At 36.9% G+C, this 12,723-nt stretch overlaps 1 protein-coding gene across 1 annotated transcript; it reads left to right on the top strand.

The window, feature by feature from the left end:
* Positions 1–9,776: 9,776 nt before the first annotated feature.
* LOC118750876 (UV radiation resistance-associated gene protein-like) lies at positions 9,777–11,821 on the top strand (the record flags this gene model as incomplete). Its single annotated transcript, XM_036485610.1, is given in 3 exon segments — positions 9,777–9,881; positions 10,153–10,609; positions 10,712–11,821. Coding segments are annotated over 2 exon segments (1,448 nt in total), but the record flags the coding sequence as incomplete, so codon positions are not given.
* Positions 11,822–12,723: the final 902 nt, after the last annotated feature.

The following is a 12,723-nucleotide window of genomic DNA, read 5'->3' as shown; positions in this document are numbered from 1 at the left end:
TGGAGTTAATTAATTTTTGTTTCTTAAAAGCGACCCTGCGTGCTTGGAAGGCGTGTGTACCAATAATTTCATCCCTAGCATATTCATCCCCGAGGAAGGCAGTCGCCAAATTCACCGAAGGTTGTTTACTGGTTATATTAGGTTCATTCCTTATCTTTTTGGACTAAAATCTGAAAAGTGTCAAAATGCCAGAGCGTTGGCAAAATGCGCTTACTAAAAGATAATAACAGGAAAAGTAAAGGAACGTAAAAAACCAAATTTTTAGTCCAAAGAATGGCAACAACAAAGCTAACGTCAAATAAGAATGGAAATGTATGTACAAAACACATTCACACAAGCACAAGCACAATAAACACTTACTATATCAATTATTTTTTGCCTCCTTCCAATTTCAATTCACTTATTTTACTTTTTAGATTATTCTCACTTTTTGCGTATTCTTTAATTTCCGTTAATTTAAATTTAGTTGAGTTTGACACTTTTCAGGATTTTGCCAGAAAAAATTCTTCTGACTAAATCTGACTACTTCGGACTGATGAGGGTCACTCTCACTGGGTCTTGCTCTCTCATTTTAGCTGTCATTTCCGAGTTAAGGAACGCTTTTTGGACTAAATCTGACTACTTCGGACTTTTTCTGACTATTTCTGGGAGATAAGGAACGCTCCTATTGTGATTGAGAGATAGGCCGCTGGGGTGGTATGATTTGAAGTGCGCAAAGCTTGAAAATGAAAAACAGTTTCCCATTAAAACAAAATAGCCGTTCAAAGTCTTTATAAACAGTAGGGACCCCTTTTGTGCCACAATATTAATAGCTCGAACACAATGAAAACGACGAGCTACGGACCACAGCTGTCAAATTATTTTAACACGTACTCTTATGTAGATAATTATTTTGGCGACGACTGGGCTACGCGGTGACTGTGGTTGTGGCCAGATTAGATCTATTTCTATTTTTCCAGGGACAGATAAAGTTCTTCCTCTTCTTTTATGTCAAACTCGTACAAATTCATGATGTCGCTGCCACGATCAAAAAAATCTTGTCGTCATCGACAATGCGTTGAGATAATGAAGATAGCAAATTGGAGGCTGTGACCCGTAGCTCGTCGTTTTCAATGTCTTCAGAAGTTAGGGCGCACGCGACAAGTCAGATAGGAATCTCAGTCAAACACTAACACATTGTGTAACAACACGTAGAGATTAAGGTGTTGTCTTAAAATACCGAGGTCGCGGGCTCAAATTCCACCACATGCAATCTTAACTATATTAAGAAATATCTGCTCTTTAAAGCCGAATTTGTATCGGGAAGAATTGTTAATAACATTAAGCTTAAATAAGTGGTGACATAACCATAACCATATAAAACAGCTGTCCCAATCAACCTTATGGCCAACACTGTATTCGATTAGTGGTCCCACACCTTAACCCAATAGCCATAACCATAGCCATAGAGACCAATTGAATTTTCGTTTTCCGCCATAACCATATCAGCTGATGTCTGAAGTGCGTTTTGCCAAACGTTTAAAAAAGAAATATGGTTCAAAGCCAAAGTTTTGGCATATCTGGCAACGTTCGTACTGTGCGGTCACTTAACCTTTCGCTTGAAAGAATTTCCAAAGTTTAACTCGTTTACAAAGTGCTAAGCAGTTATAATTTGTGTTATTCACACCGTAAAAAGTTTACTGAAGCCAAATTCCAATAAATTGACTTGATTTAGTCATAAAGTGCGTTGATTGAAAAGTTTTATTTAGTCGGCCTTCGTGCATATTTGCCTGTTTTGGTGCATTATTGTTGCTTTTGCGTGAGAGTGTAAGGAATATCGCATTTGTTTGTTCATTTTGCTTTCTTTCGCGCTTTACACACACCTTTGTTTATCATCGACAGTCGCTTTCTTGGTGACAGCTGATTTTGTTAACTCAGTGGCTTTAAAACTGTTAAGTTCAGCACGGTTTCTAACCATTGAACTTCACTAAATAAGACCACTAGCTATTAAACTGCCAATTACTGTGAGCTTGAAACGTTTTCGTACAATACATTCCTAATTTCGCTATTTTTATTCTTTTTTAATAAAATTCGCTAAAAATGTCCTGTCTGTTCGAAAAATGTAATGTAAAAGCCGGTTCGGACCGTTTTGTGGCGTGCTGGCTTTGCGATGAACTGTCTCATTTAAAGTGTGCTGGTATTAATGGGAGAGTTCTGGATATGATTATTGGAGACAATGGACTTCGCTGGTCATGTCCAAAGTGTAAAAAAACTGTTGTGGATCTCTGTAAACTATTTAGAACCGCTAGAAATGGATTTTCGGAGATAAGCAAAGAGCTAAAACTGCTCAACGAGAAGTTCAAGAAGTATGAGGATGAATTCAAAGAATTTAAATTATTAGATACTTCCTCCTCCTCTCCTTCTCCTGGAAAAGGTCTTAAGAGACGTAGGAGAGGCGTGGAAAACATTGTGTTGAATCCCATCACTGTGGACCTGGATCTTCCGCAGAACCGCCCACTTTTGACTCCAGCTATGAACAAAGAACTCATAAGCTTTAACACACCGATTCCTCGGCGGACTGAATCTCCCCAACCACGTCCTTCTTCTACTGGAGCCTCACTAAATTCCTGTTCAACAGCTTCATCTCAACCCTCCACCACATCTGAAGCCATCTCCGATTGCGTCAACACCGTTCCAATGCAAGTAGTCGTTGCTCCTTCCAAAAACTCCACAACTACATCTCAACCCCCTACCACATCCGAAGCCATCGTTGCTCCTTCCAAAAAGTTGACAGCTGTTCCGCAACCCCCTGTTCCGCAACCCCCTACCACATCTGAAACCGTTTCCGATTGCGTTAACCCCGTCCCGAGGGATTTAATCGTTGTCCCTTCCAAAAAATCGGTCTTTATATCTAGGTTTTCAAAAGATACCACTGTCGATGATGTGAAGGGGTATTTAACTTCCAGGCTGATAGCAAATGAGTTGCATGTACGCAAGTTCAGATTCTCGTATGAAAGAAGCATTTCTTCTTTTAAAATAGACATATCCGAAGACTGCTTTGATAGAGTAATGAGCCCATCTTTTTGGCCAAGCGGTGCCTTCATTCGCGAATTTGAATTTAGATCTAGACCGCAAGGGCAAAATTTGGCTCAACTTCCGCTTTCCACCTCGGCATCAAAAAACTAATAAGTAACCTCACCATTAGCATTTACTACCAAAATGTGAGAGGTTTGAACACAAAGCTATCAAGGTTACACTTGCAGTCCTATGATTTTGACTTCAAAGTACTGGTGTTTACTGAAACCTGGCTCAAGCCGAATGTGTTCAACTCGGAAATTTTGTGTCCTAAGTATGAAGTGTTTCGAAACGACCGTTTAAATAAAAAAGGTGGAGGCGTCTTAATCGCTGTCCAGACTGACCTTTCTTCTGAAGAAATTGAGTTCACTGACACCGATGAAGTTGAATTCCTCTGCGTTCGAATAAGATATCATTCTATTAGCGTTTATCTTGTTGCTGCTTATATACCACCTAACTCGAGCCTTTCTGTTTATTTAAAACACTCCTCCTTACTGCTCTCTCTACATGCCATGGTGAAGCCCTCCGATACTGTTATTGTCCTGGGTGACTTCAATCTTGCGGGTGTTTCTTGGGATCTAATAGATGGTATTCTAGTACCAAATTCCTCTCGTGATCTCTTCAATCAATTTTTGAACGATCTGTCAGATCTTAGTCTTTACCAGATCAACTCTGTTAGTAATAACTTAGGTAAATGTCTGGATTTAGTTTTTGTGGACGATGTTTCCAACGTCACAATAGCCCCTAGCTATGCTTTGATTACCCCTGTTGATTCTCACCACCCACCACTAGAATTGTCCTTGATAAATTCACGCAACTCATGTTGCTTTATCAGTAAAAAATCAAGAGCGGAGCGTTACTCATTTAAAACAGCAGATTATAATAAACTTAGGTTAGAGATATCGAAGATAACTTGGCCCCAGTATGATGGGAATGCTGAAGATAGTGCCTTACATTTTAGCAATTCCTTACGCCACATTTTCAGTAAAATCATTCCTCTTGTTAAGGAAGCTAACGTAACGTCTAACGCTCAGTGGTTTACTGGCGAATTGAAACGCTTAAAAAATCAAAAATCCAAAGCATTTAAGCTTTTTAAAAAATCTGGCTTGTCTTCTCACTACTCCGCGTACTCCATTCTTAGGCATAAATACAATGTATTGAACAAAAAGTGTTACAATAATTATATTAACAGGGTTCGACTCAATATAGTTTCTATTCCCAAATCGTTTTACGCATTTGTGAACACTAAGCGTAAGACTAACGGTTATCCCTCAACATTGAAGTTAAATGACTTAGTTTCCAGTGACGAAAATATTATTGCCGATATGTTTGCTGGTTTCTTCGAGTCAAACTACTCTGCCAGTTCTACATCTTCCCAACTGAATTCGAATCTATCTAGCTACCCATTCGATCTGCCATCATTTGATTGTATCCGAATTCCATCGATATCTGCTGCGGACGTCCTCATTCATTTGAATTGTTTGAAAATTTCATATACAGCTGGCCCAGACGGTATACCCACAAGTGTTCTTAAAAGTTGTGCAGAGTATTTGTATAAGCCTCTGGCAAATATTTTTAATGCTTCCCTAAAACAGGGTGTCTTCCCATCTTCCTGGAAGGATTCGTTTATCTTGCCACTTTATAAAAATGGAAGTAGGACTAACATCGTAAACTATAGAGGAATTGCGAAGCTTTGTGCTATTGCTAAAGTTTTTGAGGCAATCGTTACGGAAGAACTATCTCACTCTATTACTTCTGCTATTGATCTATCGCAACACGGTTTTTGCAAAGGTAAATCAACTGTATCCAATCTTCTTGAATTCACTACTTATGTGTCTAATGGGTTTAAAAACAATCTTCGAACGGACGTGATTTACACTGATTTCAGCAAGGCATTTGACAAGGTATCTCATTCAACCCTTATATATAAACTTGATCGAATTGGCTTCCCTCCTATTCTTCTCAGCTGGCTTTCTTCTTACTTAGTGGATAGGAAACAAAGAGTAATTTTTAAAAATTGTACCTCCCGGCCAATACATGTCACATCCGGCGTACCTCAGGGCAGCCATATTGGTCCCGTCTTGTTTATTTTATTTATAAATGACCTTCCTAAGGTGTTGAATTACTCGAAATGCTTAATGTACGCTGATGATGTTAAGCTCTTTAAGTACATTAGTACTGCAGAAGATAGGGAGCATTTGCAAGCTGACCTAACCTGCATTTTCGAATGGTGTGAAGCAAATTCCATGTCACTAAATTTGAAAAAGTGTAAATTCATGACCTTCTCTAGAAAATCCTTCTATCCAAAATCGTATATGATATCTGACCACAATGTTGAGCAAGTGACCAATTTCATTGACCTAGGTGTAACTATGGATCCGAAACTAGAATTCAAGTCTCACATAAACTCCTGCGTGATTAGGGCTAGAGGATTGTTGGCTTTTCTTAAGCGCTGGGCCAAGGAGTTCAACGATCCTTATGTCACTAAAGTTCTCTTTACCTCTCTAGTTAGACCGATTTTGGAGTATGCATCTATAGTATGGAATCCTAGCTATCAAATTCATAGTGACAGGCTCGAATCAGTGCAGAAACAGTTCCTGTTATTTGCCCTCAAAAATTTATGTTGGGACTCGTCTAAAAATCTCCCACCCTACAAGGATCGCCTGAAGCTTATAGATTTGCCGACGCTTCAGAGTCGTAGAGAGATGCTTGGTGTTCTTTTTTTAATTAAATTAATGAACGGGATGGTCAGTAGTCCCTTTTTACTGAGTGAGATAAATTTTTGTATTCCTACAAGACCCACGAGACATTTTAAACCTATTGTGTTGAGTATTTGTAAATCAAACTTTGAAATGCATGATGCTTTTCGGTGCTTATGCCAAGATTTTAACAAGCATTATGATTGCATCGACATATCTGAATCGCTTTTTGTAATAAAGAAAACATTGCTCAACAAGTTAACTAAATAAACTAATATCTGCAACCGTGAACGAAAAAATTACACAATATCTATGACTGCTTAGTACAATTGTAACGGCTTCGTATATTTCCGCGACCGCGTAGGACAATAGGAGCAGGGATCGGAAACTCGGCCTTTCCGACCTCGCCCAACAGTTCGTCTATAGCGTGGAGCGGAAACTAGGACTTTCCGCCTGCCTCACTTACAAAGTAACGACTACGGGAACATGGATCGGAAGCTCGGCCTTTCCGACCATGATCAACGGCCTGTAAACAGGGCGGAGCGGAAACTAGGTCTTTCCGCCCGCCGCACACAAAAGTAGACTGGAGACAAGGCCTCGCCAGCTACCCAAATTGCTATTGAATATCATTGTTATCTTTACAAGTTAATATTTATAATTATTTCACTCTGTAATGTATCACACATACTTAAATATTCTAAATCTTTTTATCTCAACTGTCTGTAAGAAAACATTTTTCTGTAGACTAAATAAATAAATAAATAAATAAATAAAAAAGTGTGGAATATGAACCATTTAGCTATGCAAAAAATCAAGGGTGTGGCTCGATAGAACTTCTCACGTTAATTTAAACTGTTTATTTGGCGCAAAAAATATAAAAAAAAGATATAAAAGTTTTAATTAAAATTTTTTGATTTTTTTAATGTTAATATCTTATGAACTACAAAACCGATTTAAAAACTAACGATGCCAAAATAAAGACAATTAATTTATCTTTCTGCTGATGTCCATAATTTATATGCGTTATTTTATTTTTAATACAAAAATACTAAAAAAGACCCCTTTTTTTTCGTAGAATAACCTTTTTTAACAAAATTTCGTATTTAAGACAAAGGAAATTTATATTATTAAGAAAGCGCAAGTTTATTGTAATCTGCTGTTGACGTTTAAGAATTTAGTGTTAATTTAGTGATATTGAAAGAAGTTCTGGGCAAGTATCCTACGATATAACACATTTTCTGCATCTTGTTCCGCGTCTAACAACATCAACATTGTAGCTTACGAAAAACCAGGTGTTCATGGTTATGGTACCAAGAACGATAGAATACAAGATTCCGCATTCCCGCTGAATGACATTTGTGGCAATGGGTAAACATTGAACAGTTGTGAATTTGCAGTGAGAAAACGTGTTCTCTTCACGATTCACCAATTTCTCAAGCCATCTTTGAATATAGCAAATTAAGCACAACGTTAACAAACAGTATACAACCACTCTTGAAATGTGTTCAAAAGAATAGGTCTTATTAATTAACTATTTAGAATTTTTGTGTTTGTATTGCAGGTGCCGAAAAAGTGATAATAAAAAAATAAAAAATAAAAACTGCATTTGGGGGCTTTACCCCTACGGCTGCTGCAATTCAACACACGACACGACATTTTTATAAACTTTTTATTACAAATAAAACGTTTTTTACTTTAGAACGCACGAATTACTTCGATTTTCACTTGAAAGTACACAATACGTTTACAATACGTTTGCATTTGTTTCCAAACAAAAAGTTTGTTTACGTATTGCCATAAACGTCAAAGTCGGCAAAACCAAAGTAGCGGTTTCGGGAATGCGCCACCTTCAGTTCATTACACCATGTTATGGTACCTATAATCGATGATAGTTGAGATTACGGTTATGGCCATATATGAAATACTTCTATATTGGTAGTAAGCTAAAGCAGTGTTTGCATTATTCAACTTTGCGTTCAACAATTGCGTTCAACTCAACGCAGGGTTGCACGAAAAAAAGTTGAATGGCTAAATGTTGGCTGGCGACCAACTTTGTTGAAAGCGATTAGTTGAAAGGCCATTCAACCAAAAGTTGAAGGCAAAGTTGAACAATGCAAACACCTTTTTACGGCGAATATTTTGATATTTTTTCATATTTTGATATTTTTAGCCATTCAACTTTTTTTTCGTGCAACCCTGCGCTGAGTTGAATGCAAATGTTGAACGCAAAGTTGAACAATGCAAACACACTTTAATGCAGCGTTTTTGCTGCATTTAAAATGCAACATTTAGCACTTTCGAACATATGTTTTCGAAAAGCGTTCATGCTATCGCATTTAGCAAATGTACATTTACGCGAGTTCGAAATCGTATGCTTTTGACAAACAGCCGTGTTCCAGTCGCTTATTCAGATCCGTATCCATTACAATAAATTCTCACGGAAAAGATAATGTTTTAACCATAACCGAACATTTGTTTGTGTATATATTCATTTGTCGGTGCTGCCAATTATATTTTCCACACTTAATTAGGAAACAAAACAAACAGAGTTGATCACAAATTAATCCAGATTTCTATCAGCATCATATCGATGTTGAATTTGCGTAACTTTTCTTTATCCAAATAATGTAAAATAATAAATGAAATCTCGATCGGCGATCACTGAAACGCATCTAGCGGTTGTATACTCGAAAAAGCAATGTTGCCACTTTTTCTCATTAAACCATGTTCGAATCGTGGAAATTTTGGAAGATCACAGGGTTGCTTTTAGCATTTAGATTCTAAATGCAAAGATTGAGTTGCATTTAGTTGCATTTAGATGACGAATTTTGTATGGATAAATGTACATTTAGAGTAGCATTTAGAGCTAAATGCGCTAAATGTACATTTACGCGTAAGCAAAAACAGCCCATAACATCTCAATGTGTAAGCATTCCGAAATCAAAGCGAGACAGTCTAGTACTGTTTTTGTCAATGTATTGTGTACTTGAGTGCCGTTTTTGTAAATGTGTCGTGTACATGTTTCTTGATAAACGTATGTGTTCCTTTTCTTTCGTACGTGTTTATTGATATATCTGTACTGTAGTGTTTTCGGATGGTACTAGCCCTTACTGCCAATATCGGAGTATTACATATATGGCAAAGGTTAAGGCAATGGCGTTATGGTATGTCGCCACTAATTTTATGGGCTGTTTTTGCTTACGCGTAAAAGCACATTTAGCGCATTTACCTCTAAATGCTACTCTAAATGTACATTTATCCATACAAAATTCGTCACCTAAATGCAACTGAATGCAACTCCATTTTTGCATTAAGAAGCTAAATGCTAAATGCAACCCTGTGATCTTCCAAAATTTCCACGATTCGAACATGGTTTAATGAGAAAAAGTGGCAACATTGCATTTTCGAGTATACAGTGGCTAGATGCGTTTCAGTGATCGCCGATCGGGATTTCATTTATTATTTTACATTATTTGGATAAAGGAATGTTAAGAAAATTCAATATCGATGTGATGCTGATAGAAATCTGGATCAATTTGTGATCAATTCTGTTTGTTTTGTTTCCTAATTAAGTGAGGAAATTTTAATTGACAGCACCGATAAATGAATATATACATACACGAATGGTCGGTCATGGTTAAAACAATTCAAATTTTTGTATTGAAGTTTTGGTTTAAAATTTATTTCTTCCTTTTCAGTAGGGTTTTCGCACATTATCTTCTGCGTGAGAATTGATCGTAATAGATACGGATCTGAATAAGCGACTGGAACACGGCTGTTTGTCAAAAGCATACGATTTCGAACTCGCGTAAATGTACATTTGCTAAATGCGATAGCATGAACGCTCTTCGAAAACATATGTTCGAAAGTGCTAAATGTTGCATTTTAAATGCAGCAAAAACGCTGCATTACCTTTATTCTTGTAATGCGATTTTATGACATTCGATACGATACTAGGGTTCTGGTACTCGATTCGAGAAAGTATCGTTTTAAAACTAACGAGTAGATAATATCGGTATCGAATGCGAAAAGTATCGATATGGTATCGTATCGTATCGAAATTCGTGTTCCTAGTTATGAATTCAAGACGAATTAAATTAAATGAATTCTTGATAAAAACGTTACAAGGTAAAATCATTGAGGCAGTCTGACGTTTGGCATATAATTTTAAAATTCGAACTCAAGCTCACACACCCATTCTCATTTTTAATCTCAAACAACAATTTTGAACAATTTGGTTTTTTTTTATTTTCAATTTTATATGATTTTAAAATGTTTGCAAACGTCAGAAAAAATCATGGTCGACGAATTGAAAGATTGATTTTACCTTTTAATGTTTTTATCATGAATGAAATTATAACATTGTTAAATTTGCCTTGTATGAATTTCTCAAATGTAGACGAATTATTTTTTTGGTGTCTGTTGGGGAATATCACAGTAAATAGTGACCGCATGACCGGGGCTTAGCACCTACTTTACTCATATAAATGTAAAATTTTGTAATTTTAAAACAATAAAATGAGACTACGACCAAGTTGCCGCTCTTGGCTTCCATTATCTACACAACAACTTCGACTGCGAAATCTTATCAGAATAGAAGGTATCAACATTAAATGTGATGACGCTGGTGCATTCATTTATTATACGTTGCATCAAAGAAATGACGGGAAACCTCTTTATGTCAGTGAATATTTGCCACACCGTCAACTACAAAAGTGGGCGGAGATTATGTGCCAGAACGTATTTAAATCAAATGAAGCAAGTGTATGTGTTAAGATTTGGGCACGTATAACAACCTTAGCCGCGACAAAAGGGGTCGAACAATGTAACGAAACTTTACAAGAGGACCACGTAAGGTATGCAGTTTGATATACATATGTATGTAGATAATAAGCTTTACACACAATTTTTTGTTTATCCCACAATTCATCCACTCACAAATTATCGAATGTCGGCAGAAAATCTTATGATCAGGATAAGTTGCTTTTTGCTTGGGGAATTTCTTTATCGGGTCTACTGCCGTTGAGTCTAAAAACGAATGCTAAACTCGTTGAAAACACATTACTCTTCCACTTAAACGGAGAATGTTTCACCTCCGCAGAGCATTTGCTTTGGGATATTTCTCTGATGTTTGATGAATTAAAGAACAATCAAAATTCTTTTGAACTGTGGCAAGAAAATGGTCTACATAATGAATATAACTGTGTACTAGAATCTCGAGGCATATCAAGCTACAGCTATAAATCAGACTGGAAAGATATTTGCAATGATGGGGTGACCTCACGCTACATACGATTGTATTTTAAAAGATCTGATACACGCAAAAGTTATAATTTGCATCAGCTTTTGAAACTTCAAAAAATACAACGAATACACTTGCAAAGAACAAGGGAAAGCAGAGATTTTATTTCGAATATACAACGGCGAAGCATTAATTGTATAACAAAAAATCAACTATTTATTTCGCAAATTGCTTTAAGTAGACATCAAGCAAAATTTGCAATGGGTCGTGCGTTAAGTGAATTGTTTTCTGAACAGGCTCAAGCTAATCCATATACACTTTTGCATGCACAAGAATTAAAGAAGCAATTAGAAACATTGAGACTGAATCATCGACTTCTACAATCCGAGTGCGATTCATATTCCTCACGCATTGTTCAACAAAGAAATCGGCTAACATCAATCAGCAGAATCCGCCAACAGCGTCATTCATGGTTGCGGTCTAAAAATGAAAAACTGCAACTTGAAAAAAAATTATTCAGTAAGGAAAATCAGGAAATATTGTTTCTCAAGCAGAAAAGGGACGAAATCATAAGAGACATGGAACGGAGGAAGTCTGCGCTATGCGTAGGTCTACGTGAAATTTACCCGATCGAAAAGAATGAAAGTGGTCTTAATACTATAAACAAAGTACCATTTCCCAGTATGGATGCTTTAGTTAAAGATGATAGAAATGCATATGCTTCAAACATCGTGGCCAATATTTTACCCATAACTCTGAGTGTCTCGCTTGGCTATATCGCTCATTTGGTGCAGATGATTGCTCTCATTATAAACCGTCCTTTGAGGTAAATCAATTTTATAACTAAGAATTTTAAACGTACTGCAATTTATAGACGTAAGCAAAATGTAGGGTACTGTTTAGTAAGTGGCCCACCTATTTCGGGGTATTGCGTCCAAAGGGGTGACCCGATCCAAAAAAAAATTGCACACACTTGTAGCCAAGGGTCTTCCCATTATTTTAACATCCACTATTGTAATTTTGGGTCACTAATAATTGGGTTTGAAATATGCCCTTTTTTGTAAAATTCGGAAATTAGCGTAAATTTATCACTCCTATTCTCCTTAAAGCAGCTACATCAGCAATATATTTTTATATTCTCCTTCACTTTACACTTTACTCAATGAGCTATAACTTTCTTTATAACTTTAATAATAACCAATTAATCACAATTTATTAAATAACACCTTCTAAATCATGCGTCTGACTTTTGTTGCATATGCAAATTAAATGGCGTAGTTCAGCTGTCAAACTCCAAAATATGCAAAAGAATGAGAGACAAAAGAAAATAGGATATAACCCTGTAAGCATTAAAAATATACAAAGGTGTTCTCTGTAAAAGGTATTCAGCTCCTCTTCTTCGCAAAACAGAAAGGAGAATTCTACTGCCTGAGGGTTATAATGCCTAAGTGCGGCCGAAGGCCGCCTACGCAGAAAGGTGTTCTCTGCAAAAGGTGTTCAGCCCCCCCTTCTTTGGCTACACAGAAAGGAGAATTCTACTGCCTGAGGGTTATAATCCCTAAGTGCGGCCGAAGGCCGCCTACGCACAAAGGTGTTCTCTGCGAAAGGTGTTTAGCCCTCCTTTTTTCGCCTGATAACCACCTTGGGTAACTTCTTTTATTTAAAAACCCCACAGATTCTGTTAGTTGGGTTATATTCCACTTCAAAGTGCTCAGTTTGCCTCGGAAA

The sequence above is a fragment of the Rhagoletis pomonella genome, unplaced genomic scaffold (assembly GCF_013731165.1).
Source record: "Rhagoletis pomonella isolate Grant_MI unplaced genomic scaffold, Rhpom_1.0 Rhpom_scaffold_00434, whole genome shotgun sequence".
Taxonomy (NCBI): Eukaryota; Metazoa; Arthropoda; class Insecta; order Diptera; family Tephritidae; genus Rhagoletis; species Rhagoletis pomonella.
This window is presented reverse-complemented; position numbering and strand designations above follow the sequence as displayed.